General features: G+C 42.8%; 3 protein-coding genes across 5 annotated transcripts; 2 read left to right on the top strand and 1 right to left on the bottom strand.

The window, feature by feature from the left end:
* The first annotated feature begins 887 nt into the window (after positions 1 to 887).
* Positions 888 to 7,942, top strand: LOC115781005 (retinol dehydrogenase 8-like). The gene is made up of 6 exons (XM_030730489.1): positions 888 to 1,032; positions 4,994 to 5,155; positions 5,266 to 5,445; positions 5,653 to 5,746; positions 6,573 to 6,756; positions 6,882 to 7,942. The coding sequence occupies exons 1-6, from the start codon at positions 927 to 929 to the stop codon at positions 7,107 to 7,109; spliced, it is 954 nt and encodes a 317-aa protein (XP_030586349.1). The 5' UTR covers positions 888 to 926; the 3' UTR covers positions 7,110 to 7,942.
* Positions 7,943 to 9,251: 1,309 nt separating this feature from the next.
* palb2 (partner and localizer of BRCA2) lies at positions 9,252 to 18,126 on the top strand. 3 transcript variants are annotated; one of them, XM_030735995.1, is made up of 12 exons: positions 9,252 to 9,677; positions 9,749 to 9,808; positions 9,891 to 10,071; positions 10,206 to 11,636; positions 13,056 to 14,470; positions 14,601 to 14,753; positions 15,210 to 15,292; positions 15,881 to 16,027; positions 16,524 to 16,640; positions 17,011 to 17,098; positions 17,188 to 17,363; positions 17,453 to 18,126. In XM_030735995.1, exons 1-12 carry the CDS (start codon positions 9,600 to 9,602, stop codon positions 17,700 to 17,702), a joined length of 4,179 nt encoding a protein of 1,392 aa, XP_030591855.1. In that variant the 5' UTR covers positions 9,252 to 9,599; the 3' UTR covers positions 17,703 to 18,126. The 3 variants fall into 3 exon arrangements, 2 of the variants coding, with proteins under 2 accessions (XP_030591855.1, XP_030591847.1); XM_030735987.1 differs by having other exon boundaries at positions 10,206 to 11,645; XR_004020286.1 differs by lacking the exons at positions 17,011 to 17,098; positions 17,188 to 17,363; positions 17,453 to 18,126 and having other exon boundaries at positions 10,206 to 11,645; positions 15,210 to 15,287.
* Positions 18,127 to 19,427: 1,301 nt separating this feature from the next.
* plk1 (polo-like kinase 1 (Drosophila)) lies at positions 19,428 to 25,092 on the bottom strand. The gene is made up of 11 exons (XM_030735759.1): positions 24,365 to 25,092; positions 23,758 to 23,926; positions 23,347 to 23,491; positions 23,006 to 23,099; positions 22,678 to 22,903; positions 22,530 to 22,572; positions 22,311 to 22,408; positions 22,125 to 22,202; positions 20,793 to 20,947; positions 20,419 to 20,601; positions 19,428 to 20,310 (listed from the first exon to the last, which is right to left on the bottom strand). Exons 1-11 carry the CDS (start codon positions 24,725 to 24,727, stop codon positions 20,116 to 20,118), a joined length of 1,749 nt encoding a protein of 582 aa, XP_030591619.1. The 5' UTR covers positions 24,728 to 25,092; the 3' UTR covers positions 19,428 to 20,115.
* Positions 25,093 to 26,485: the final 1,393 nt, after the last annotated feature.

Raw genomic sequence — 26,485 nt, 5'->3', positions numbered from 1 at the left:
ACACAAGAACACAGGAATACAGGAACACACGGACACACAACGTCAACGACGCAACAGAGAACAAAACAAAACTGAGGGCTTAAGTACACACTGGGTAATCAGGGCAAGAGGAAACAGCAGGGAACAACAGGTGAGGCAAATGAAACTAATTACACAGGGGAAGCAAAGCTGAACACAAAGCACAGGAAAACCAGACTGTCAAAATAAACAGGAAGTGACAAACCAAGGAACATACTGACTAAACACGAGGAACAGGCACAGACTCAGGACAGAGACGCAGACATATCACAACACTAGGAAATAAACTAACACAAAACGCTGGGCCAACGGCCCAGGACATGACAAATATAGGTGTACACAACACTATTTTTCCAAGAAACATTTGAAAAAGAAGAAAGTAAAAGATCAAATAGCATTTTTTATGCTTTGTTCAGAGTATTTACAGATCTGTCAGGTTCCCGATATGTGTCCCCCCCCCAATAGTAAACTCATTCCTACGCCCTTGGAAGGCATACGAGCGAATACTTTCGGCAATATAGTGCATCAGTCATTTGAAGAATAATCACATTGACCACTGGGAGGCGCCAAATCTCTGTTCGGCTGCTCACAGTCAGATAGCTGCATACTTCAGGAAGCAACTTCAATTTATTGTCTTATTTTCTTTATTCTGTCACGTACAGTGTTGGATGGAAAGCAAACGTCATTTTTTTAAAAACTTTGACAGTTATAACTCATAAGCTTTGTTTTCCCGCTGTTATATGGCTACAAGTAAACCGAGACGATAATCTCAATCTTCTTGCGATGTGGCTGTGTGCCCTTTCCATGTGACTCCCTTCCTCTGTTTATCCTCTTAAATTGGCTTTCAGCTCAAAGCGCCACTCATCCTGCTGAGCTGCTTGTCTGCCAGTATCAGTTTGAGCAGAGCCATGGCGAGTCCCGGGCAGAAAGTGGTGCTGATCACGGGCTGTTCCACCGGTATCGGCTTGAGGATTGCCGTGAGGCTGGCCAAGGATGAAATGCAGCGCTATCACGGTGGGTGGATGTGAGAGACAGGAACAGGTTACCTGTATATTTGAATTTATCTGGTTTGGCATGTGAGCAGGCTACATTTGTGTTGTAAAGCATAGAGAAATGGAAAACATTTATTAAAATAATTCAACAATTAAAATTAATAATAATAGGAGCTTTATCTTTATTTATTTTTTACGCTGTTAATTCGTGAGATGATTATACTCCAGGAGTGGAGCATCAGAGTATTAAATGGTAACCATGTACTTCTGAATATGTGAAATAAAAACTTTAATATCTGGAGTGAAACATGAGCATTACTTTAGGTGAACCTGAAGGTCAAAGGTCACAATTTATCTTCTTCGCAACTCTTTCTTGTATAAATGTAAATGTAAAGGTGGAAATGCAAGTGATTTGGGGAATTTAAAGGAAAGGGTTATTTCCTCAATCAAGAATAATTTGCCATATGTACCCATAAATACAGGATGTGGCAGAATACCCATTGAGTCAGATGAATTCAAGATTTTTCCTAAATGCTAACAAAATTCCAACAGATATAGACAAGTTGTTGTACAAAAACATGTTTTTGTACTTAGACAGCTTATTACAGACATGTGGGCCAGCAAGGCTGGCAGCTTTTGCCAGTCTACACTACAAGTTTTGCCAGAGAAATGAAGCCTCTGCGGCATCAGACCATATCTAATCCAAATCAAGGCTGAGTGCGCTCCCTCAAAGGCTGCCTCCCACTCCCTGTCTGTTACATCCAATTCCAAACTGAAGGAACGGGCGGCCTATCAAAATCATTACATCATCCAGTCACAGTCCATTGTGTAAATCATGCTGCTTTTCTTCTGTTGCATTTCTCCTGCTAGTCCATGTGTTCATGCCTCTCTATTTATTTGGATACTGTAAAATAGTCTCTTCTGCTGCCTTGATAAACAATGATGTTGTAGCATGGACAAAACTCAAGCAAGCTACACGCCTGTCAGTTGGCAACATATTAAAATTACTGGGGGAATAAATGCAAGAGGATGAAAAATGTAACTGGAGAATCTAGCGTTTTGAAATGGTTATTGATTCCAGCTTGTGACCCTACATGGACATGCCAGGTGTGCTCAGGGTTTTGCTTCATCACAAAGGCCAGAGATTTCATTCTGTCTTCCCAGTTTAGACCTTAGTCTCCCTTAAGACACCAGACAAGATGTAAAAGCAGCAGTGCAGTCTCCATCCATCCATTTTCTCCCACTTGTTCTTTTCAGGGTCGCTGGAGTCTATCCCAGCTGACATAGGGTGAGAGGCAGGGTACACCCTGTACAGGTCACCAGCCTGTCGCACGTGGAAAGGCAGACAGCCATTCACCTTCACATTCACTTAGAATCGGCGTTTAACCTGACCCCACTGATTGTATGCCTTTGGACTGTGGGAGGAAACCAGAGTATAAGCAAGCTCCACACAGAAAGATCCCGGCCAAGGTGGATTCAAACCTAGGACCTTCTTGCTTTCCACCACGCCACCGCGCTGCACAGCACACTCTCACTTAGGCTAATTATTAGTCAGCTTGAGGGTCTTATGAATAACATGCTGACGGGACTATTCTTAGAGCAGGCAAGTGATGTGTCACAGCAAGACTAATACTGTAAACTGTGGATGACACAGCTACTTAAGAAAGAAAGTGATGTGGGCATGGGATGGAGTCCATGTGCATGGGTTTCATCCTGTGTGCTCTGGATGACGTGCTCACTTTCTCCTACAATAATGTGAAGCTCAAAAACATGTGTGTAAAACCTGTGCTGATGCTACACCAGGTTTAACAGAGCTTTCTGTTTTTTTTACACACACACCATTTGTGTGCTTATGCATATCCTGTCAGTTTAAATATAGCCGGCGCCAGTGAACTCACTTTGTCGCTGTACATTGTCTCTATAGAACCACATTTACCTGCAGTTTCTTAATAATCTATTTACAGCCATAGCCTGAAGGCTGTAGTTGCACATAGGGAGGGTTAAATCAATTCACATAATCACGCTTAGAGGTTGTCCATGGTGTTTACATCTTCCAGATGCTCTCACCGGGAAGCATCTTCAGTAATGATCCTTGGGCCATGATGTGTTTCGGGTCTTTGGAAGTGACCCAGTGGAGCTTGTCAAAGCGCCGACTTGCATCCCAGTGGCAGTTACCCATGGATCAGCCCTTTTAATCCAAAGCCATCCAGTGGCTTTGTCTGCGGCTTCACTCGTGGATTTAATGGCCCTTCTCTTTGTCTCTCCTGTAATACCCAGTTGATTAAGGACTTTGGCGATGGGCAGACCTGCAAAACCTCTGCATCCAACCTCTGCGGTCTCACAGAGCATCTTCCACCCGGAGTCAGGGTCAGCTCCTGGTGCCTTGTGCATTTCTTCTACTTTGCTTGTTCCGTGCACTCATCCCAGGACACTGTGAGTTCCAGCATTTTCAGGTATTTTGCCACCTCAGAGATGACAGCCCGGCCTGGGTGTCATGTCTGGCCTGGGTGATGTCACGACAATGTGTTGCAGAAACTTCAGGTGTTTGTCCAGCTCACCATGCAGTTCCCAGTCAGAGGCTGTAGAGAGAGGACCTACCTATCCTTGTTTTTGGAGGTGGGCAGAGTTTTTCTCCAACTTTCACAAATGTTTGCTGGACCAGATGGCTATAATCACGGCAACTGCCGTGAGCACCTGGTCATGACACCAACAGTAGTGACCTTCCTCAAGAGTCTTTGGGCAGCTGCTGAAGAGATGTTCAAAGTTTCTCTTCCAGTGCACAGAGGACAGGAAGGTGTCTCACTCTTACCCCATCATTGTTGGACTTGGAAAGAAATCATAGAAAGTTTGAACAAGGAACCGGACCCGACTGGAGTCTTCCCACATGATGTTTAGACCAGGTAATAACACACTGCAGTACAGTCTCCCATCTTATCTGCACTCCCTGCTGCCTGAGCCCCACTGTCCTGCACACCCAATATTCCTCCACACCTGAGTGTCTGTATTACTTGTCCCATACAGGGATGCACCTCAGAAGCTGTGGTGGAAAACCTTGCCACCTGTGGAGAAATACAAGGATGTTCCTTTTGGGGGACTCAACTTTTATTAGTGGGACCACATAAACCAGCAGAGGCCACAGGACTCGAGGGTGGATTGATTGTTGATAGAGCCACACCTTGAAGAAGGTGTATAATCATGCACAGGGCTTTTGGCAAACAGCATAAAAAGTAATTCCAGCATGGAGATAAAAAAAATAACATGATGACAATTTGATAAGGATTAAAACCTTTAAATAAATCTGTAGTTTGAAGTCAGTGTGGCGATGTCACACTTTGCTGAAGCTTCCCATGGAAAGCCATAAGTTGTTGAATTGGTCGCTGCAGGAGTTGCTGAGCATATTCATGCCCTGAATATGAATCTTCACTGGTGGGCACTACCCTGGTGCCAGGTTAGTGCCCCCTCACCAAGACTTTACTCATAGCAGGAAAAACTCTAGTTTGTGAGTGTTTTTGTCACTTCACATAATTTTTTTGCATAGCAAGCAATGCACAGCAAACAATGCAAGAGAGGAAAGAAGCCCAAAAGGTTTATTTGAAGTTCTTTTAAGACAACATGCAAAACATCAAACCTGGAAAACATCTGCATCAACAAAACCTTTATAACTAAACCTGTGCAGAACCCGACTGTCTTTGAAACTGTAAATCCATGCAATCAATAACAAGACATTAATAAAAATCAAATTTTGTAGCAGATTCATCCAAAAAACTTTAACTCTGCCAAAGTAAACCATAGTTTTTGCCATTTTTTTGTCTGCACTACTTAATAAAACTCCATTTATGAGTCAGATCAATGTGACAATCTTGTTTTTGCGCGGCTGACAGAGGTGAAACAAATCACAGCACAAGGTTACAATACAATATTTGAACACTAATTATAGCTTACAAATTTTTGTCCTTTTTTTTTAATCACCCAACTGTCTGCAGTAATCGCCACAATGCGTGACCTAAACTCCCAACATAAACTGGTGGAAGCCGCTGGAGATACTTACGGGAAAACTCTTTTTGTGGCTGAGCTGGATATCTGCAGTGACGAGTCGGTCAAACAGTGTGTCAATGGCATCAAAGACAGACATGTAGATGTCCTCAGTAAGTAAAATGAAATCATCTTAAGCACACTATACTTTGGATTGCTAAAATGTCAAAAACTGGTGTTATATATAGCCTTTTCTTCCTTGACTTCTTTTTCTCCTAACCAGTAAATAATGCAGGCATCGGCCTGGTGGGTCCAGTGGAGAGCATCCCCATGGACGAGATGAATAAAGTGTTTGAGACCAATTTCTATGGAACAGTTCGCATGATCAAGGAGGTGATACCTGAGATGAAGAAAAGGAGAGATGGATGCATCATTGTGGTCAGCAGCGTGATGGGACTCCAAGGTGAGCAGGCACAGAGGTGTGAAGGACGGGGAGGTGTGGCATGTCTGTCAGCTTCATTTTGTCGGAAGGGCGGGTGGACGACAGGCTGATGGAAGTGTGGACATATGAAGAGGCTAATGTGGTTTTAGTGCTGGTGTATGTCGTCACAAAGCGGTGTGAACAAGAAGAACTGATCGGTGAGGTTATATGTGTGCTTTGTTTCCCCAGGGGTGGCGTTTAATGAAATATATGCAGCTTCCAAGTTTGCCATTGAGGGCTTCTGCGAAGGTTTGTCTGTCCAGCTTTTGAAGTTCAACATCAGGTGAGTACAACTGATATCATTTCTACAGCTATTAATAAAGCAGTAACCAGAGACTGTATATAAAAGATGGACAAATAAACCTTGATGTCACTCATTAGCCGATGAATTTTAATAAGTCTGGGAAGTTTCAAGCTGAGTGCTTTTGGCATCACATTGTTGATGTTTTGAAAGTGGAGCGAGGGATGGAACTGATAAGAACACTGCATTCTGCTGTGCTAATTTGTCAAGGTAGAACCACCCATAGACTGTATAAAAGATGGACGTAGCCTCCGCGACATTATCCGATGGGTTTGGACTCCACATTTTGATTCTTGCGTGCTAGCCTTTTGGCCGCTCCCATGTTGTTTTTATCTGTTTGTTTGTTTCTGGAGCAAAAAGTGATGATATTTAGATGATATTTTGCTTTGTTGACAAAATACATAAAATGTACATGTGTGATGCATAGACACATTACACTTTATCAGCTTGCCAAGGTAACCCAGGATTTCTTCTGCTCTTTCATATGAAAGGGGTGGTGTTGTCAGCATCTAACCAATCTAAAAGGGGCATTTCACAGATCCTATGTCTTTTCTTCCACAGAAAATGATCCCTATGAGTGCCACCTACCCCAGAGATGTTATCAAATGGTGATTAAAAATCTATAAAGAATATAAAAAATACATCACAGTAAAAGGCAACACTGTTGTAAAAAGGTCCAGAGGTGACTGCTGTTCTCTGTGCTGCTGTTTATTTCTGAGGTGACGGCTGCACATTAGAGCTCTGAAACTTTAACTTGGATACATTTAAATTTATATTTCCTCTTTGTTGTGTGTCTTTCTCTCCTCAGATTGTCAATGATGGAGCCAGGCCCGGTGCGCACAGAATTTGAATTAAAGATGATTAAGGGGATGAAAGAGAAAGAGTGGCCAGGTGTTGATTCTAACACAGTGAGATACTTCAGGAAAAATTATCTTCCCACTGCTGTGGATATCTTTGAGGTACTGGGACAATCACCTGATGACATTGCCAAAGTAAGTTCATAAACAGTCTCACTGTGACTCACTCAAACTAATCCATCTGACTTCATCTCAAATTAATCCTTTAAGTCTGACTGCAGATGGTGTCTTTTTTCCGTTTGTCTTCTCTTTCTTTGTAGTGTGCAAAGAATGTGATTGAAGCAAGCAGCCCACATTTCCACAACCTGACCAACCGGCTGTACTCACCTATACTGGCGCTGAAATACGCTGATGAAACTGGAGGCTTGTCTGTCCGTGCTTTCTACCACATGCTCTTCAACCTGGGTCCTGTGACGAACGTCAGCATAGCCGTCCTGAAATTCCTCACGTTTGGATGGCTAAGGAACCGGTCAATTGCACCAAAGTAGGCTTTAACCTCCGAAGACCCTGCATCCACATGTGGGGACGTTACATTTTGGCTTTGCTGCACCTTATACTTCACTCTGCTCAGTAGTGTTTTATACTGTGTTAAGCCATGTTGACTTTGTTTTGTTATGCTGTAAAATAAACCCATTGTCCCCATATGAGGACATTTTTTTTTACAAAAGTGTGCAAAGTATGTACAAAATACAACTTCCTGTTCAAAGAGGAAGCTTTGTTTCTGTGCCTATCAGGCCCACCAAATATCACAAATATCTGGAGAGAAATTAAAAATGCATTGCAAACAGGAGCTCAGGTCTCAGGGGGTTCAAATGTTTTGTGCAACAGTGTGAATAATACAAACCTCGGCTTTCACAAAAAAAAGTATTATGCTAACTGAAAGTCTTGTAGCAAATGTCACAAATAAAGAACAAGACAATAAGAAATCCAATCCTACATGAACATTTTCAAAGAGTTCTTTGTCACTTGGCATGTTTAATGCTGTTGATATGCAGTCTGCACTGTAGCGAAGAGACTTATCTTTGTTCTCCTTTGTATCACACTGTATTTATGAATGGAAAGCTACTACAGCCCAGTTAAGGTAGTTACCCTACCCAGACTGAAAATTAGGAAGGATTTGTACTTAGAAGAAAATATAGTGTAACTTTATTCTATAATTTTATCATCAGTCCATGACAGTTTTCATTTCTCTCTAATTTGTTCAGAAAGCTGCTGCTGCTCTTTGTTGATCTGTAGCCTGTACATCATTGTATGAATACCCATCAGTGTACTGGAGCAACTGTTTTTTGGGATTAAACATGGCAATTTATGCATTTCAAAACTGTGCTAGTGGTTTTCATAGTTTTCAGAAAACATCTCTCCATACAAAACTCATGAGTGCTTCATAAAGAAAAATATCTATACACTATATTGCCAAAAGTATTCACTTGTCTGCCTTAACACACATATGAACATGAGTGACATCCCATTCTTAATCCATAGGGCTTAATGCTTCAGCATACCAAGACATTTTGAACAATTTCATGCTCCCAACTTTGTGGGAACAGTTTGGGGATGGCCTCTTCCTGTTCAAACATGACTGCACATCAGTGCACAAAGCAAGGTCCATAAAGACATGGATGAGAGAGTTTGGTGTGGAAGAACTTGACTGGCCTGCACAGAGCCCTGACCTCAACCCAATAGAACACCTCTGAGATGGATTAGAGTGGAGACTGTGAACCAGGCCTTCTCATCCATCATCAGTGTCACAAATGTGTTTCTGGAAGAATGGTCAACAATTCCCATAAACACTCCTAAACCTTGTGGAAAGCCTTCCCAGAAGAGTTGAAGCTGCAGAGGGTGGGCCAACATCATATTAAGAGTTCCTTTCACTGGAACCAAGGGGCTGAGCCCAACTCCTGAAAAACAGCCCCACACCATAATCCCCCCTCCACCAAACTTACACTTGGCACAAGTGCCAAGTGCAGTCAGACAAGTGCCGTTCTCCTGGCACTCCCAAATCCATCAGATTGCCGAATGGAAAATGCAAAACATTTACTCTAGAGTCCAGTAGCAGCGTGCTTTACACCACTGCATCCAACACTTTGCATTGTACTTGGTGATGTAAGGCTTGGATGCAGCTACTTGGCCATGGAAACCCATCCATGAAGCTCTCTACACACTGTTCTTGAGCTAATCTGAAGGCCACATGAAGTTTGGAGGTCTGTAGTGACTGACTCTTCAGAAAGTTGGTGACTTCCGCACATTATGTGCCTCAGCATCCACAGACCCCACGCTGCGATTTGTCAGTTGTGTGATCTTCAATTTCATGTGGCCTTTTTTTCATACTTTTTCGTCAACTGATGACAGACTGGTGTGAACTAAATGTGATTTTGTAAGTCTAACAACTGTTTAAATGTTTGAGATAATTTCTCTGAATATGTTTAATATTTAACTGCTTTAATAGTATACACCTACCTTATATATTACCTTTTTATATGTTATAAGTTTTATATGTTAAGATAATTACAGCGTAAATCTAAAATTAAATCAGCTTATTTCGATGAAGGGGGCTGATCGAGCCATCGGGGCTCCGCTACTCATGTCTGGCTGTATGAGCCGCGGGAAATTAGAACTAAATCGATACCCGCCTAATCGAACATCAAAATAAACTTGGACTTTTGTGTAGTCGCTGAAGTTTGCTCCGAAAATTAGCATGAACTACAATAAAAGGCAAGATGCATGTTTATTAAAACTAGCGGTGTTTGTATATAGATATTTTTACTTTTCGCTGTTGGCTACTAATGTTTGTTTCCGGTTTTTTCTCCAGTTAAAGAAATTAACTGAACTCACCATTTGCCCGCTAGCTTAGCTAAGCTAAAGTTTTAATTAAATATACGTGCTAAAAGTGACGCATGCCAGCTATCCCAGTGCCACAGAAGCCGTGCTATGGCTACATGTAAGTTTTAGTCGTGTCAGGATTGTGTCCAGAGAGCAGCATGGAGAGCACTGTGGGGGATATTCTGCACTGTGAGGAGCGGCTGAGGTCTACACTGCACTGTGATGATAAGGAGAAGGTAACTTGAATTTGTCCTAAGCTACATAAAGGGCTGTCATGACCTCTGCGATTAATGCTGTTCTTTCTCAGCTTCGTAGGAAGTTGGCTGAACTACAAAGGGAATATCTCAAGACAGCCCAGAGACTACAGGTGAGTGTTTTTCAGTGCGCTCATAAAAAGGAAAATATAGAGAAGCTTTTTGTCTCATATACATGCATACATCTGCAAACAGCGTGCTGAGCGCTCAGAGGCAGTGAGGAGACATGTGAGGAACCGGATCACTGAACAAAACCATCAGGACCAAAGAGGCACGGAGGCCGCATCAGATCTCCGTCTCAATCCTTCTTCGTTGACACTGAACAGCAGCAGTGACGCAGCGCAGGGCTTACCTCAATGCCAGGGACACACTGAAGGTAAAACTTGATCACAGGACATTTGTTTTGTCATATGAATGAGACTACATTGTCATTACTGTGAGAGGCACAAAATGTTTGGCCTGTAATAACAGTGGAAAATAGAATTCACGAATCATCTGATATTTTTCCAGGTCCAGCAGATTCTGACAACTCCAGGAGGACCCAGGTGATCAGATTCTTGCTTCCATCTGATGCTGCTTGCCCACAAATGCCAGATCCCAGCCATGCTGCACCTACAGGTCACAGACCAAGTTCTTCCCTGCGCCTCAGGTCACGACGCAGCCGCCTACGCTGGGAATGTAGAAGTGCTGAGACTGGCAAGTGTGAAAAGGGACAGAAACAGAGTGAAGGGATGGAAAGAGCAGGAGAGGAGGAGAAACTCAAATCAGAGGGAGGAGATGCTATGAATGAAAGAGAAGAGTTTTTTTCTGGTACAGACTCTGAATCTCCCTCTCTGCTGCTTACACACTGGAGTGCACATGGATGCACTACTGAAACACGAGATATTCAGGGAAAAGACATCCCTGGATCCCAAGAACAAAATGAAAAATATACAGTGTCAAAACATGAAGGGGAAAAAGAATCTGAGTCATTGTTGGTCATGCCTTACAACCCTACGATACAAACTGAAGAAAGCGGGCAGGAGGACACACAAAACGGAAGAAGAAAAGAAGTGGAGAAAGGGGAGGTTGGTGAGAATAGTAGAGGACACACTGAAGACACTGAACAAAATGTGGTGGAGAAAACAGAAGGCAAACACAGTCATGATAATAGTGTGGAACTAAAAGGGGAAAAGAATGGGTTTACTGGAGATGGAAAAAGCGTGAGCCTCTTGGATTCCTGTACATTAGTGGAAGGGCTACTTTTCCCAGTGGAGTACTACGTTCGAACCACAAGACGAATGACACTTTCACAGAGCCAGCCTGACGTGCAGGCTGTCATAGCATCCCAGCTGAGCAGGGGGCGACATCGAAGGAGCCGAGGGCGTGGCAGAGGACAGAATAGGAACACACACACCAGTGAACATTCAGAGCAGCGCAGTCAGACAAATTTCTCCTCTCTGAGAACCGCATCTGCAGATTCTAATAAACCATCGCAGACTGTCGGTGTATCCGCTGAGCACAGCCAGAGCTCTGGTGAGATTTCAGATCACATCTCAGCTTGTCGGATCGACACTAGTTTTTCTCCCACAGTCACCACTGTTCGTCCAGCACGAGGCCGGAGAAGGAAGAGAGGCGTGGGCAGAGGGAGATCTCAGATGCCACGAGCCTCTCTTAGTTTGAATGTACATCAATCAGCAGGTGATCCCAAACCCACCAGCACCCCAATCTCTTCCTGGCAGTCTGCCCAAGGAGCTGATGGACCAGAGCCCTGCCTCATACCAGAAGAAACGGACCCATCAACAGATGAACCGCACCATGTGTCCTCACACATCACTGATCCTCCAGTTTCTTCTGGAGTTAATGGAGCTCCTTCCAGCTCTGCCTCTGGACATCCAAAGGAGGTCTGCCAAATCTTTATGAAGAAGAACACCGAGGCTAACGGATCCCCACAGAACAGAAGTAAGACATGTATGTGTCAGACAGAGCCCTGCCAATATACGTTGGCTGAAATTAACTATTTGTTGATATGTTGGTATCTGCATTTATAATGGCTGATAAATGTAAAAAGTAAGAAAGATAGAGATGAGAAAGCACCATGTTGAGTGTTGGTATTGCATAGTTTGTCCACCAGAGGGCACTCTGCAACTTCTTTGTTGGCAACAGCTGTGTTGAAAGCCACAAACACAACTCCTAGACCAAACAAGTAATCCATGACTTGTTCACACATCTTTTGACACACATTCAGATTATAAAGGCGGCAGCCAAATTGGAGCGACTCTTCTCAGAGACTTTTGGGTCAATTTGACTTCTGTGGCCAAATACAGAGACAGACTTGAAACAAAAAATCCTTTACATATGTTGCACATTTTGATACAGCACAATTTTAAGATACAGTTATATAGTGGTGTAAAGCAAAGGGTGGATCCATGGTGTAGTGGTTAACACATTTGTCTTACATGCAGAAGATCCTTGGTTCAAGACTGAGACGCAAAAGCAGTCTCAGGGGGTCACCAGCTAGTGTGCTTCTTGTACACTCAATCCAAAACCCAGACGAGCTGGAGGGTTGCGTCAGGAAAGGCATTCGGTGTAAAATCTGTGCCAGATTAAATGTGAATCCATCTGCTGTGACAGCCCCTTGGGAAATAAGGGAGCAGCTAAAGTACCTGATGATATAAAGCAGTCACTCCCAAACTGTTTGATTAGACCTACTTGTATGATTTCCAGTTCGCTGTGAGCTTATGAATGAACCTATGAATGGATTTTTAATTGACTGTATCATACTTTGCATTCATGCATGCACTCTTTTTTTTGTAATAATCCTTAAAAAACAAACTCAGTGCACAGTTGTCAAATGGTGGGAATTACAAGAGCGAGACACATCAAAGGAATGGCCGCATTAGGTTCATAATAATAATGGAAACTGGAGTCTTTAATTGTGTCGAGGAAACAATTGCTAACCACCAGTGCAGATAAGCCACCACCTATAAAAAGCGTTAGATCTGAACAAGAGGCAGGCAGATCATACGTTGTGTTGTATGAAAGTGTCTGGAGGCTAATAGAGGTGGGATGCTATGACAGTCTTACATTATGCTATCTAAAAGTGTTTGTTTGATGATACGATCCAAAGAAGTGATGGCATCTCAGATGACACAAAGGCTGTTTTGTGAACAGACACATGGAGGTGTGTGCTGATATTTTGGCATGCCCTCTGATGTCCCTTGGGTGCATTAAGTGTGGTATCTGGTGTAAATTTAAGTTTTTTAAATTTCCCTGAACAGACCTACTGACATGGTGTAACCACAGTGTATGACCCTATTCACATGCATATACAGTGAGGAGCATGTTTCTGACCGAAAGCTCCCATTTTGTGTTCTTTAGGTACATCGAGCTGGCGATCTCTCCTCTTGCCTTCCTCTTCACCGGCTCAAACATCTCTGCTTCCTCTTCCCTCTCTGTTGTCTGGACGGCTGACGAACTTGGACACCCACCAAGATTTTCATCTTCCAGACGACCAGTTTGCTTCCCTGAAGCTGCTCAAGCTTCGCCAAGTCACCAGAGAAGCAGCAGTTGAACCTTTCTCATCCCCATCTTACAACACCCGCAGTAGCTGGCGGCGCACTGACTTTCAATGCAGCAGTGATCCAGCGATGCCTCTTCCTCTCCCGCTGAGCCTCACTCCCACAATTGTAAATTCACCTCATCATAATGAAGAACAGCTGACTGCTGCCCATTCCACGGACATCCACAACTTATCGACAGAACGCAAGCTTACAGATACAGTGATTAGCCCGTCCTTCACTGAAGAGCAGCAGACTGAAAACGTCTTTGCAGAACCTCACTCCATCTCAACAGAACCAAAGTCAGTGGTCCAAAAGTGTGCTGATGACTGCGTAGATGAAGAGCATGAAACTGTGACTCTGAACTCTTCTGTCCAACCACAGACTCATATGAACTCTGCAGAGAGAACAGTCAGCACTGAGAATGATCACGTCATTGATCACCCAGATAAACTTGAAGTAAAATATCCTGCACCAGAAAAACAAACACATTTGTGTTCTGTGGCCCATCCTTCAGAGCCTCTGAGCTGTATAAACCACCAAGCAGAAGATAAAGTTATCACTGAGACTGTTTTCTTTGAGTCCACTCTACAGGAAGCCCCGTCCAGCAGCTGCACTGTTTTACAAGCATGTAATGATGTGGAACCTCCAGGAGAATCTCCTGTGAAACTTGTGACCGTTCCATCTTCTCCCACAGATTCAAACAAAACTTCTGAACCCAACGCAGATCTTTCTCCAAACAGACTCACTGAAAATCAGCCCAAATGTTCACACAGTGTCAGCTCTCAACTCATTTTGAGTTCTCCTCTGGCTTCAGTGCCCTGCTCCTTCATAACTCCACATCAGCCCTCATCTACCCTAACAACCAGCCCTAAGCTGCCCTCCTTAGGACTTACCCCTCACCCTGTTACCTGCAGTCTGACCTCCTCCCCTTGTGCCCCTTTTCTCACTCTGCCTCCTCCTCACAGCCCTTCCACACATGATCTCTCTCCTCCAGCTCTGTCTCCCTCTCACTCCATCACTTACCTCCCTCCTATCCTGCCTCCCCTCTCTCCATCTGGTCAGATCCAGGCTTCAGCTGAGCCACCACTTAAGGCCAGTCAGCATCACACAGTTGAATCTGCTACTCCCCTGACTCCCTCAAACCGTCCACTGGAGGACTCAGCTGGGGAGTTTGGCCTGAAAACAGAGGAGATGACAGAAGAACTTGTGATTGGACACATGCAGACTTTGAAGGTAAAAAAGTGTTTTATATGTTGCTGTATAAATAAGCATTATTATTTAGCATAAATATAATTTAAAGTGTATGTAGCTACAGCATCTGTAACATCATTCTTGAGCGAATTACCATTTTTTGTGTGTTCAGGCTGCAGCAGGAGGCATTCTGGTGGATGTGTGCTGTTTTCCTGGCTCTTCAGGCGGTTTGTGTGTAGCAGCAGCGGGAAAGTGGGCTGTGTGCCTTTGGAGTCAGGCTTCAGCATCTGAATGGAAATTAACTCACACCTGGACCTTCAGTGAGGTGAGTTTTTTGTGGGCTTGCACACCAGAATTGGACTGTGGAAGTTTGACCTTCAGCTAAAACTACAGAGCAATGGCTTTCTTTGTATTTTGTGCCCACTGACTCCCACGGGGCTGTGCCCATGTGTTGTTGTGTTTTTAAGTTGTTCCACTAGTTGACAGCTGGTGTCCGTAATCTGCCAAAAGCTGTAGCAATACAATATGTAGCAACATAGTTAAAGATGAGCAAAAAGCATCATTGTTTTAGAATTAGTTTCTTCTTTGCAGCAACATCTGTATTCGAATCTGCATCTGTCCCAGCCCAGCTTTATTGCTCAAACAAAAAAAAAAAAAAAAAATCAGAATACTTTTTATTAAATTGCTTTTCACTATAATTTTCATTAGTAAACTGCGACTTGGCTGTTGGCAAATGCATAAGACTGCATGGCAGTGATTGTGTTTTTGTGTTTATTTGCAGCCAGTGATCAATGTGTTTCCTGTCCTGGATGCTGCTGGGCTGATATGTGTGACTCTGGGTCAGCTGGAAATCAGAGAAGTGAGGTGATGACTGCACAGTGAATGATAATCTCTACCATGAACAGTCACGTTAAAAAGAGCGAAAAACTAAGTACACCCTTACTGCTTTCATAGGAATTAAGAGCAGGTCCTGCTATTAAAATGTACTTGTTGAGCATCAGTGAATGTGGATTTCCCAGCACACTGACCCTAAATTCAGGGCATGCAATGCTCAGAGAAACTGCAAAAAACTCAAGAGCTGCATCTGAGACTCCGGGCCTCAGTTAAAATGCTGTGGTGGGACCTTAAGAGAGCTGTGCATAAACAAATACCTGTACACCTCCATAAACTGAAGCAACCAACATTCCTCCACAACAGTGTGAGAAACTGATAGTCATTCAGAAAATTATTTCTTCACGTGATTGATGCTAAAAGTGTTTCTACAAGCTACTGAATCGTGGGGTTTGATTAGTTTTTCACAGGACTGGTCACGGGATCTAGTCCTGTGCAAAGTTTTTGTCACATGACTCTTTGAACATAATGGGTATTCAAACTAGACATACATAAAAATGTGTAATTTTGCCTGTGGAAACAAGCAGTTCCTTAAAATATTTGTGTTGTCTGTGTGCACAGAACGCTGTCATGCTCCAGCCTCATGCAGATGTTGCTGTGTGAGGGGGTTCTTCAGGCAGCGATCGGTGTGTCCGAGTCCAGAGTGGTGACCACCTCCCACTCAGCAACAGGTTCCACCCTGCAGGTGTTTATGCTGTCGGACTACAGGTAACGCAGCGTAGTTTTCCTCTCTCCTGTCCTGTCACATTGTTCAGATTTCACAGGCTACATCTGTGGTCATAAGTTTACGTCCACTCGTCATGTGCGTGAATATCACTTAATTAAATTGTAAGTTTCAGCTTTTTAGAGAGTGAAAGTGCAGCATTGCTGAAGAAAGAAGTTTGTTTAATTTATAAAATGGGCAGCACAGTGGCGTGGTTAGCACTGTCGCCTCACAGGAAGAAGGTCCTGAATTCCAGGCTCCAGCCTCCCCATGGCCCTGAAAAGGATAAATGGAAGAGGATGGATGGATGATTTATGACATCTGTCAAAATAGGAGCTTTATAACAAAAGTGAATGCACCAAAGTAATTGTTCTATCCCAGTTATCTTGTCTTCATAACTGTTGAAGGCCAAAATCCTGATTAAAATTAAAATCTGATTAATCACCCTGTTGTAGTTGGTGTGAACATCAGTGTTTCCCTCTCTCTCTCTCTCTCTCTCAGCTCACCAAGCTGTCAGCCTCTGGAGTCTCCCGGTGTTTGTGTCGGAGCCCTTGCCCCAGTGGACGGACTTGCTGATGCTCTGATTGGTACAGATGAGGGCGGACACCTTTTTGTCTGGTAAACATAATAATCAAATAATAATAAATTTTAAAAAAGTCTTTGCCATGCTGATAGCCACAGTAAATAATTTGTTTGAATGTCAAGCCTGCTGAAGTCTGTTTTGAATTTTCCTCTCGCTGCTCTAGTCTTCACTCAGTTCTGATATTGTTAGAATCAGGTATTCAAAACAGAGTTAAGGACATTAACAGGCGTATATGGATCAGTCAGTATACCAACTGACAACTGGTGGGGCAAGAGGGAGATCAGAGCTTTGACTGTTTCCGCTGCTCTCTACTGGCAGACAAATCAGTTTAAATGAAAAGTGTAACTAAATAATCATTTGAAGCTACTGCTGTTTACAGTTGAATTTTTTGTTTGTTTGTCCTAGGAATTTAAAGACTGGGCAGCTGCTGTGCAGAGTCCTCCTTGGAGAAGGTTTTTCTCACACAGCCTGCCTCAGAGGTTACTCCTCCTGTGTAAGTACTCTGTTGCTGTAAAAATGCCCCTGTCACTGTAGCTCTGTCACCCTTTACATTGTGTTACTCCTGCGCGTCTTTGTGGACAGGGAGTGTTGTTCGTCCTGCTGCAGCATCAGTTTCTAAACTCTTTGGAAGAAGAAGAAAAGGAGGGAAGAATAAAAGATCACAAGACCGCCTTGTTCTCCCTGGTCGCCATTAACCCTCTAAGTGGAAAATCCATCCCTGCTACCCAGCTGTATCCACCGGAAAGCTGGACTGGCAGGTGAGATGAGGACTGGAAGATGAGGCTTGTGTTTCTGCGTCGCTGTTTGAACACACTTGTGTATTCACATCTGCCGCTGTGCTCTGTAGGCTGTGCGAAGCCGACATCAGTGGCTCGAGCGTGGTGGGCCTGAGCCAGAACGGCTGCGCGTGTGTGTGGGAACTCGGGCGCCCGGGGGCTTCGAAGATGGTGTGGGCTCCAGAGAGCGACGGCTGGCAGCTGGCTCGATGGGGGGGACGAGACACGCTGGTGACTGGACATCACAACGGAGACGTCACCTTACACTGCTACAGTCAGACCGCACTGCTGCTAAAAACAGACTCTCAGATGGCTTTTTAATCAAATATAAAGATCTTTGTGTCGCTCTGCATTGACATAAAGATATTAAGATACTTGAGCATCATACTGGGGCTCTGCACCCAGTATGATTTTTAGTTGGATATGTTCCCTTCATTTAGCTGACATGGTTAGCACTGTAAACTGTATTGCATTGCAAGCTCATACCTTCTGCTTGAGTTAATTTAAGATGAAGCTTTAACCACAAAAACTTGGGCATTCATATTTGAGCATATACCATAAAACAGTAGCTACTGGTAAAGCTTTATAAAACATCACACCCTGGACCTCCGCTGTGTGAAGATGTCACTTTTAGATCACTGTAACATCAGACTGAAAACCAGCTTTGTGTTTTATTACTGCAGCCCTTTTGACTGTTCTGTTTGTGTTGCTGTATTTGTTATATCTGAAGAAAAAGATCTTACCAAAGTTTGTTTTAAAATGTACATTAAACATTTGAGAATTCTGTATTTTCTGTGTATTTTCATCTACTTTTAAGCCAGAACCACGACTCAAAACAACATTTTAAAAAGTAGAAAGTTAGAAATACTTAAATCTATCCTAAATCTACTCACTATGGGCATGAATGTCACTGTAATTTGGGGCTTTTAATGATGTTTTTGAACTGTTCTTTTTCCAGGATAGAATGATTGTACAGCATAATGACTTTTAAAAAAAAGAATTTGGTCCACAAGTTTGAATTTATTTAGGATTTTCTCTAATCCACACGGTTAAAGGTATACAAACAGGCTCAAATATATTCATGCACCCCAACTAATATTTCAATACTGAGAGATCCACAGCCATAACCCTCCTCCTCCATAAGACCCTTTCTCACGTGGACACTGGTAAGGGGAACTATGTGAGAGTGCTGTTTGTAGATTACAGCTTAGTATTCAACACCATAGTCCCCTCCAGGCTGGTCTCTAAGCTACTGGACCTGGGCCTGGGCCCATCCTTGTGCATGTGGGGAGCGAAGGCTGGTTCGTGTAGTTTGATCCAACAGACAAACTACTGTAGCTCAAAGTGCAAAAAAAAAAAGTTAATGCTGGTTCTGATAAAAAGGTGTCAGAACACAGTGCATCAGTTTGTTGCATATAGCTGCAGACCAGTCAGGGTGCCCATGCTGACCCCTGTCCACCACTGAAAGCATCAACCATGGGCACATGAGCATCAGGACTGCACCAGAGAGCAGTGGAAGAAGGTGGCCCGGTCTGTAGAATCACATTTTCTTTTGCATCACATGGATACCTGGGGAACAACTGGCACCAGGATGCACTATGGGAAGATGTCAAGCCAGCAGAGGCAGTGAGATACTTTAGGTAATGTTCTGCTAGGAAACCTTGGGTCCTGCCATTCATGTGGATGTCACTGTGACACATACCAGTCAAGAGCACATTCAACAGGTTTTATTTACAGGTCTACAATCATGAATCATTTCATTAAGTTTTTACTTCAAGATGTGACCTGAGAAGAGAGGTGGGGAAGGATGACAAGAAATGAAACTAGATCAATCCTGTGCAGCTACGTTTATAGAAACAGGACATCTGTCCACATTTTTACATTAAAACTTCTACCAGTTATAAAGCAGTTTGATATTTATTTCTGGTTTTCAATGGACACCCCCCCCCCAGTATACTAGCCTTTGAGTTCTGAAGAAAGAAAAAAAAAAAAAAAAAAAAAAAAAAAAACTTAGTGCATCAAATTCTACTGAAGACAATACTGTGCCTTGTTCAAGAGAATCTTTATTTAAACATAGGTAAAATTAAACCATCTTTACAATGTGATCATATTCAGCAGTATGTACATATTTGTACAACTTGTTGAAAATGACATCTAAAAATATAATTATAAAAAGAGTAAAACTAACAGGGAAAGAATGTACATGATGAAGATGTATTAACATGGTCCATTTCTCTACACACAACACAGAAAAAGACAAACTAGAGAAGCAGACCAGAGAAGCTTCCATCCACCCACACAGCCAGCCTCAATCCCCACCTTGCAGTCTTCCCACTCAGCGTCGAGATTAAAAAGCAGGAATTTATAATGCAAAGTAAACCTCGAAGCACCGTTCCACCTTAAATTTAAACCAAGGGAACATTCACATTCTCTGTCTAGACTCATTTGAAGGCATGCTGCTGTGCTGTCAGCGGGAACGCAAGCTTCATCAAGAAAGTTAGGAGAACAAGAGGCGAGTGAGTTTCTATAAACAGCAGAAAAGGTAAAAACCAGCTGCTGAAAGACGGGAATTTTTCAAGTACAACATATACAAGATTAATGGTCATGGTAAGGAGTGAAAGTCAGATTTGACAATAAAAAAAGCATTACAATGACGACGATTAAAGTTCTGTCCCGTCCTGAACACAGGGAGAAGCTGCCGGTGATTAAAGACCGTCAGGGATTTAAGACTGGACTAATGTGCAGTGGCAGAGGGCTTGCTGTCCATCAGTTTCTCTACCATGAGCTTGGCGTAACGAATGCGGCTCGCCAGCTCCTTGCTACAACCGAACTCCTCCAGAAGAGACAGCTTGTAGGTGCGGAAGTCTCGCTTCTCGTCGATGTAGGTCACAGCAGCCATCAGCGGACACAGGATCAGCTTGGTGTGGTCCTGCCAGAGATGAGGTGACAAAAGCGTGAGTAAAGGATCTGTGCATGACATCACAAGGCAGGGAAAACTGTTAAAAAGACACCACATGGAGGTGCTGTGGTGTCCTACCTGGAAGAAGTTGATCTGAACGGTGCCGTTAGTAAGGTGCAGCACGATGGCGCTCTTCGTTCTGAACCAGAGGGAAAGGTACGGCAGCCGCGCCAGCTCATCTCCTTCTCGCCGTGCCATGTTGGCGCCAGCCTTCAGCAGGTGCTCGCTCATGTAATTGCGGAAGTATTTCAGCAGTGTTATCTGCAAAGAGGAAAGAAACACTCAAGTCAGCATGAAAACAAGGATGCAGGACTTCGCCTAAGAAAGTTGCCTGTAAAACCCTGTCGCTCTCTCTCTCACACACACACACACACACACACACACACACACACACACACACACAAAATGAATAAAATAAAGCCAGTACTCAAAGAAAAGCTCTGACTTCTTACCTTCTTGTTGAGAGTGGAAGGGAAAGAGCGCACACTCAGGTAGGATTCAGCTGCTGTCTTGTCGATGTACTGCAGACTGTCTCCGTCAGCGTACATGATCAGACGGGTGTAATCGTTAAACAGAACGCCAACGCTGTTGTCACACAGCTGATAGCCTGGAATGAAGACAGAAAGCTCGTATTTGAAATATTCATAAACAAAATATAAAGCACGACACTAAATGCTTAACATAACCAAATTATCTGCATTTAGACCAAATTGTAAAGAATAGGGCTCCTAGTAGTGTAAAAGAAACTCAGTTCATGTATCCTGAATCAAAAAAAAAAAAAATCATGGTGACTATGAACTGTATGAAGTTTTCAAAGTTACATTATAAAAAGGTTTGAATCCCAGGTGTATACCAACACAGGCAGCTATAGCTGCTAGCTGTTAGGCACCACCTCAGCCAATTTGAAACCAATTTTATCTGACCAATAACACTGTGCGGTTCTTTTTATTACCAAAGTCATTGGTGCTTAGGTTTTTTTTTTTTCTGTATCACTTTGTTTGCATGTATGGATGCACCTTGCTAACCAATGTTAAGTGATGCATAGACAGTATTTTTAAAAAAAAGGACATAAGAACTGGATGTGAAAAGCAGTCGAAGTCCCTTAAACCGCCCTTCTAGTTAATGGCCACCAGAGGGCGAGCACCTGCAGTTAGAAAAAGGCCTGCTGTCCTGTAGAAGTGGAAACCAGCTTTCTGACTTAACACCAAACATTTTCCTGATGAGTTTCTGATGTCAGTTAATCATTTTAGCTCATACTGAATTAAAAAAAAAAAAGAGTCTATTTTGCAAATCTTCATACCGTGTTTCAGAAAGGAGGATTATCCAGAGCACCAGGTTGTGATTGATTGAGTCATTAGCCAATGATCTCACTCACCAAAAAAAAAAAAAAGCTAATCTTGAGGTTTCAAAACATGACTTCAGTAACCAATGGATGCCATTACAGGAGCTACAGCCCTCTTTTATACATCTATAAACTGATAACTTTGGCCTCAAAAAAAGAGGAAAAGGAACAAAATAGTGATGGCAAAAACACCTACAGAGGCTTTAAAATGGTAGTTTACAAACACTGAGTAACACCATAGTGGCTACAACCATCTTTTATATGCAGTCTATCGGGAAACTCGCCTAACTCTTAAGTGCACCGTACACTTGCCGTAGATTTACCAGTTTGACTCCAGAAATGAGTCCATACTGAAGTTGTGTTTGCTTCTTTTTTGGTTTTGTTAAGAGCTGAAGTGTTGCTAGCTGGATGGATAGGCATGCATTCTAAGTCTAATACTTACCCAGTCCATATTTATCAGAGTAGTCCACCCATTTGCTGATCCAGAAGATGGGGATGCACGCAGGATCCTCTGCCTCTTCTGTACATCAAAAAGACAACAATACCTCTGTAAGGGGGACTGGCACAAGCACATAGATCATCCAAATGAATGAAATACGCAACAGAGACTTAAAACTTCAGTGCTGACCTTGGCGGATGACTGCCTTCTCAGAGGGTTTGGCAGCAATGATGCTGTTGAGCTGCTGCAGCATGTCTCTGAGGTGGTTCTCCAACAGTTCAGCCTCCCTAAAGGCAGATTACACAAATCAAAAATATTCAACTACTTAAAAATATGACACAAAAAGCAAATATATACTTTATAAAAAAATTTTCCATTGTTTCAGGTTCAATGATGCAACCATCTCACCGCTGCATAGGCTCGTCCTTCATCTCCACCTTCTCTGTTCCTACTGGAAAGAGAAAACCGAATCATTAACATTCCTGTAAACACCAAAACATTCCAACATTCGCAGTCTTAAGACTTCTTTAAAGTCTGGCACTGCTGGGAAGATTACCTCTGTTATTTACAGCAGCCAACGGGCGTCTCTGGCTGAGCTCCACAGCTGTGGAAGGGGCAATAGAGAACCGCGGGGGCACCGTGAGACAAGTCGTGGGCAGGCGCAACGGGATGTAGCCTGATGTGAAGAACTCATCTGCTTGCAGTTCAGCAATGGTGGGCCTCTGGGAGGGATCGGCATGCAGCATCCTTTTGATGAGAGAGGTCGCTGCCGGGTTGATGTGCTGCACGAAGACAGTTGTGGTTTCAGTTTGTGCAACTTAAATGGCAAAACATCTTTACAAACTTTTATTAAGAGCATCATGTGCTACATTAAACCAGCTCACCCAGGGGACAGTGTAGTTGTTTTTCTTGATGCGGTTGTAGGTCTCCTTCAGACAGGAGGTCTCAAATGGAGGCTTGCCCACCAACAAAGTGTACCTGAGAATTTAGACAAGGAGGTTGAACTGTCTGTGCTGCTTCAAGAACATTTACTGTCTAGCACATAGTGACAAATCTGTCTTAGGGTAAAATGTACACCCATTAAAACTCATAGGACTGTATGAAAAAGTTAAATTCCATAAATAAACAGGAGCTGATGTGCATATCTGCATTTAATAAAAAAAAAACAGAGTTTGTAGCCAGAGCACATCTCTGTTTCCAGGTGTGTTTGTTTATTCAAACTTACAATATACACCCAAGTGACCAGACATCCACTTCATAGCTGTGGCCTTTCTTACAGAGCACTTCAGGAGCTATGTAGTTAGGCGTTCCGCACAAGGTCTTCTTCCGCTCGCCGTCAAACTCAATCTTTGTGGCCAGGCCGAAGTCCCCTAAACAAGAAAGGACAGAAAAGCATTTGTAAAGCAGCAGACTCATGTGTACGTGTGTCCATTTTCTATACACTTAAAAACATGCTTATAGCTTGGTACTGCCAAGTTGAAACCGTTCATTCAGGAAATATGATTACACTGCTGTATTGGTGTGAGGACTTGGGTGTGTCTCATCCTTTTCTACTAAAGCAGCAGGTTTGTGATTGCTGATATACGCAGCTGGCATTTACAGTCTCCATTATCATAGTAAGCTCTGAGCAAATTACCTATCTTGACATCCATGTCATCATTGAGGAAGATGTTGCCCAATTTCAAGTCTCTGTGGATCACTTTATTGTTGTGCAGGTACTGGACACCCTTGAGCAGCTGAGTCATGTAGTAGCGGGCTTCGGGCTCAGTGACAGCCTTACGACGCTTGTGCAGCTCCAGCAGGGACTGCAGTGGAGAAGAAAACAATTAGCAGGTATGTCATCAAGCTTTAGTCCAAATTCTTGCTGTAAGACGCAACAGGCGCACTGGCTCAGTAAAGTAGCCATTAAAGAGGAAGTACTGAGAAATAATTTTAATAAAAATCAAAGCAATTATTACTGGATTTGCTGCACAGTGAATCAAATGCAAAGTATTTTGGATGCTCACCATGTCAGTGCAGAAATGTATATAAAGTACAAATGGCATCAAAATATTGAGTTTTAGAATTCTGACTGGCCAAATTTTGGCTATTTAGTTCTCGGTATGTTCAAAGGTCCTGTGATTTTTGAACAGGCCAAGCTTCCTGCACTGCAACGGGAAGGCCATCGGGAGAGACCGCCATGGTAACCGTTGGCCGTCAGCAGCTAACTGGGAAGAAAGGCCATAATTCATCTGCACACTTACCCTTCTTCTGCAGATTTCCAACACCACAAAGACAAAGTCGTCGTCCTCGAAGAACCCGTGGAAGCCCACGATGTTAGGGTGGTTGAGGCTTTTGTGAATAGCGATTTCCGAAGTCATCTTCTCTCTCTGGTGTTGCTTCAGGATCAGGGATTTGGGCACAATCTTTCCGGCGAACACCTGCTTCGTCTCCACGTCTGTTATTTCGTAGCATTTTGCAAAACCACCTTTCCCGAGGAATCTCCCTCTCGTGTATTTTCTCATGGTGCGTGGGTCGACCAGAACATCTGGGATTTCTTTGAGAGTTGCGGATTTGGGGTCGACATGTGGCATCGGGTTCGCCGGCTTTGCAACACCAGCGCTCATTTTGGATTAAAGGCGTGCGTAAAAAGATACGTTTAAAGCTCCTTCACAGCCGAGGTGTCAATGATAAACCCGAAGGGCGTAAGTGTTAACCCTACCTCAACCGACGTTAGTTTAGCCTTGGAAGCTAGCGTGCTCCCATACACTTCTGAATTTAAATGAAAACTAGTGCTAACACACTCTGGATGCGGTCGCTACTTAAACATTTGATTAACGATTAAAACGCAGTGCAACTAAATTACAAAATAAAAATTAAAAAAACCCGAATATATTCATTAAAGTAACAGCCAGAGTCCTCCGTCAGCAGCGCAGCGTTACCCCGTCCTAGTTTTTGACAACAGTCTCTGCTACAAGTTTAAAATGCTGCCTTGGTTGTTACGGCGCTCTCTGATTGGTCCGCTCGATTTGAATTCCAAGGCATTGCAGCAAAGCATCATGGGAGATTAAAGCAAAAATACCCAATCACTAAACGAGTACGTCACATTCTGCCGTGTGATTGGCTGGACCCCTTTTGTTGGTTTCTCATTGATTGTTTCCGCTAAATGAGTACTGACGGGAAATGTAGTCGGAGTGGGCTTTAATCGTGACGCGGTTTTTCTTGTTTTTGTTTGTTTGTTTGCTTTTTTACACAAGTAAGTAACGAGAATTTAATAGTCATTTAATGTTTTGGCGAATGGTATTTACTTTTTTTTTTTTTTTAAACTAAATTACATATTGTACCTATATCGCAACTGAATAAGTAATGTTATCATTGTGGACTGTAAACGGTTTAATTTAGTTGAGTCTCAGATAAGTCTAAAACTCAATATAATTTGTAGATGTACTTCACTGCAAAAATGTGCTTTTTATATACATTAACTCCACTAGATTTCAGTAAGAATTGTTTCATTCTTACTCTTATACTTGATTGCTACTTTTCAGATTTTACAGCCTTGGGGTTGTCCAATTTAATCATCTCTGTAGCATAACCAGCTACAAAATGGAGATTGTTGTTACACCTATTTAAAATATACAGCCTAAATTCAGCGTTTGTTTGTTGACTTTTTTAGCCAGTGAGGGGCAGCATTTCACAAAATACTCTGTAGGGTGCAGGTTATTTTGCTTATCCTCATATTCTAATAGCTTCCTGTATGCAGGCTATAACTTACTGTCTCACCCTCTGCATCAAGGCCATAATCACAATAAACACTGTCCTAATGTTAAAATGTGCTCAAAAGCGAAAATATATGACTACATATATAAGATATGACTACAATAACTAAACAAATAGCTGTTGTTACAGGGTCTTGTTATACAGTGGACTGAAGTTCTTTGGATGTTTGTCCAAAAAGTGTTACCATATTCCTAGTAAAGCCCTTGCTGAATTGCTGTGGTTAGGTATAAGGAGTGTGAGTCTCGACTGTCTGTGTTTCATTAGTTTCATTAAAAAGTGGGAAAATGACAGAAACATTGTACATTATGTAAATCCGTTATGATTCTGTCATTTGTTGATGTGATCGTCATTGTTACAGCACACCAACTGTAATTAACTTCATGCATGAAAAAGGCAGCATTATGTCTACAAATTATTTTGCACTGAAATTTTAATTACGGAAATAAATGTCAGTAATTTTGTGGAGTGAAAAGAAACTTTTTGGCAAACACGGTCTCATATGCACGTGATAATCAACCAACCAAACTCCAGACTCCTGAAACCCAGACCTTTGCTTCACCCCAGTCTTGGCTCCATGGCTACAGCCTGGCTCTGCATCATTGCCTTTA

Source organism: Archocentrus centrarchus, chromosome 1, assembly GCF_007364275.1.
Source record: "Archocentrus centrarchus isolate MPI-CPG fArcCen1 chromosome 1, fArcCen1, whole genome shotgun sequence".
NCBI lineage: Eukaryota > Metazoa > Chordata > Actinopteri > Cichliformes > Cichlidae > Archocentrus > Archocentrus centrarchus.
Note: the sequence above shows the minus strand (reverse complement) of the source record. Positions and strands in the feature narration are given on the sequence as shown.